Source organism: Eimeria mitis, genomic scaffold, assembly GCF_000499745.2.
Source record: "Eimeria mitis Houghton genomic scaffold, Emh_scaff6072, whole genome shotgun sequence".
Lineage (NCBI taxonomy): Eukaryota > Apicomplexa > Conoidasida > Eucoccidiorida > Eimeriidae > Eimeria > Eimeria mitis.
This window is the reverse complement of record NW_013574291.1, coordinates 1613-2168: the sequence shown is the minus strand read 5'-3', so window position 1 is coordinate 2168 and position 556 is coordinate 1613. Positions and strand designations below refer to the sequence as shown.

At 53.2% G+C, this 556-nt stretch overlaps 1 protein-coding gene across 1 annotated transcript in view; it reads right to left on the bottom strand.

Moving 5' to 3' along the window:
* Positions 1 to 248: 248 nt before the first annotated feature.
* Positions 249 to 556, bottom strand: part of EMH_0085740 (CAF1 family ribonuclease domain containing protein, putative) — a gene marked incomplete at both ends in the record, with an annotated part of 1561 nt that continues 1253 nt past the window's right edge. The window contains one exon of the mRNA XM_013500944.1: positions 249 to 504. Coding sequence (XP_013356398.1) covers positions 249 to 504 — 256 coding nt within the window. The remainder of the gene's footprint in view (positions 505 to 556) is intronic.

The window sequence follows — 556 nt, the reverse complement described above, 5'->3', positions numbered from 1 at the left end:
CAAAACCCTAAACCCTCATTAAGGTATTCCTCAAACCCTAACTGTCGTCTCTCGGAAACCCTAAACCCTAAACACCTAAACCCTAGCTGCGGTTTCGCGTAAACCCTAAACCCTAGCTAAGGTCCTCTAAACCCTAAACCCTAGCTGAGCTCTTGTTTTAAACCCTAAACCCTAGCTACAGGGTCTCTCCTAAACCCTAAACCCTAGCTGTAGTATTCTCTAAACCCTAAACCCTCGTTCAAATTATATCAGCCGCGTTTGCGGTTAGTTGGGCGTTTTGTCGCCGGTTCTTTTCCCTCTGCTGCTGCTGCTGCTGCAGCAGCAGCAGCAGCAGCAGCAGGAACAGCTGCAGCAGCAGCAGCAACTCCTCCTGGAGATACACTGCGAGGCCTTTCCTTTTTGCTTCTTTTTGCTGTCGGTGTCTCCGCAGCATCGTTGCTGCTATCCTTGCTGCTGCTGCTGCTGCTGCTGTTGCTGCTGCTGCTGCTGCTGCTGCTGCTGCTGCTGGGGGGTGCAGCAGCAGCAGGGGGTTGTGGGGCTGTCTCCTCCCCGTTGA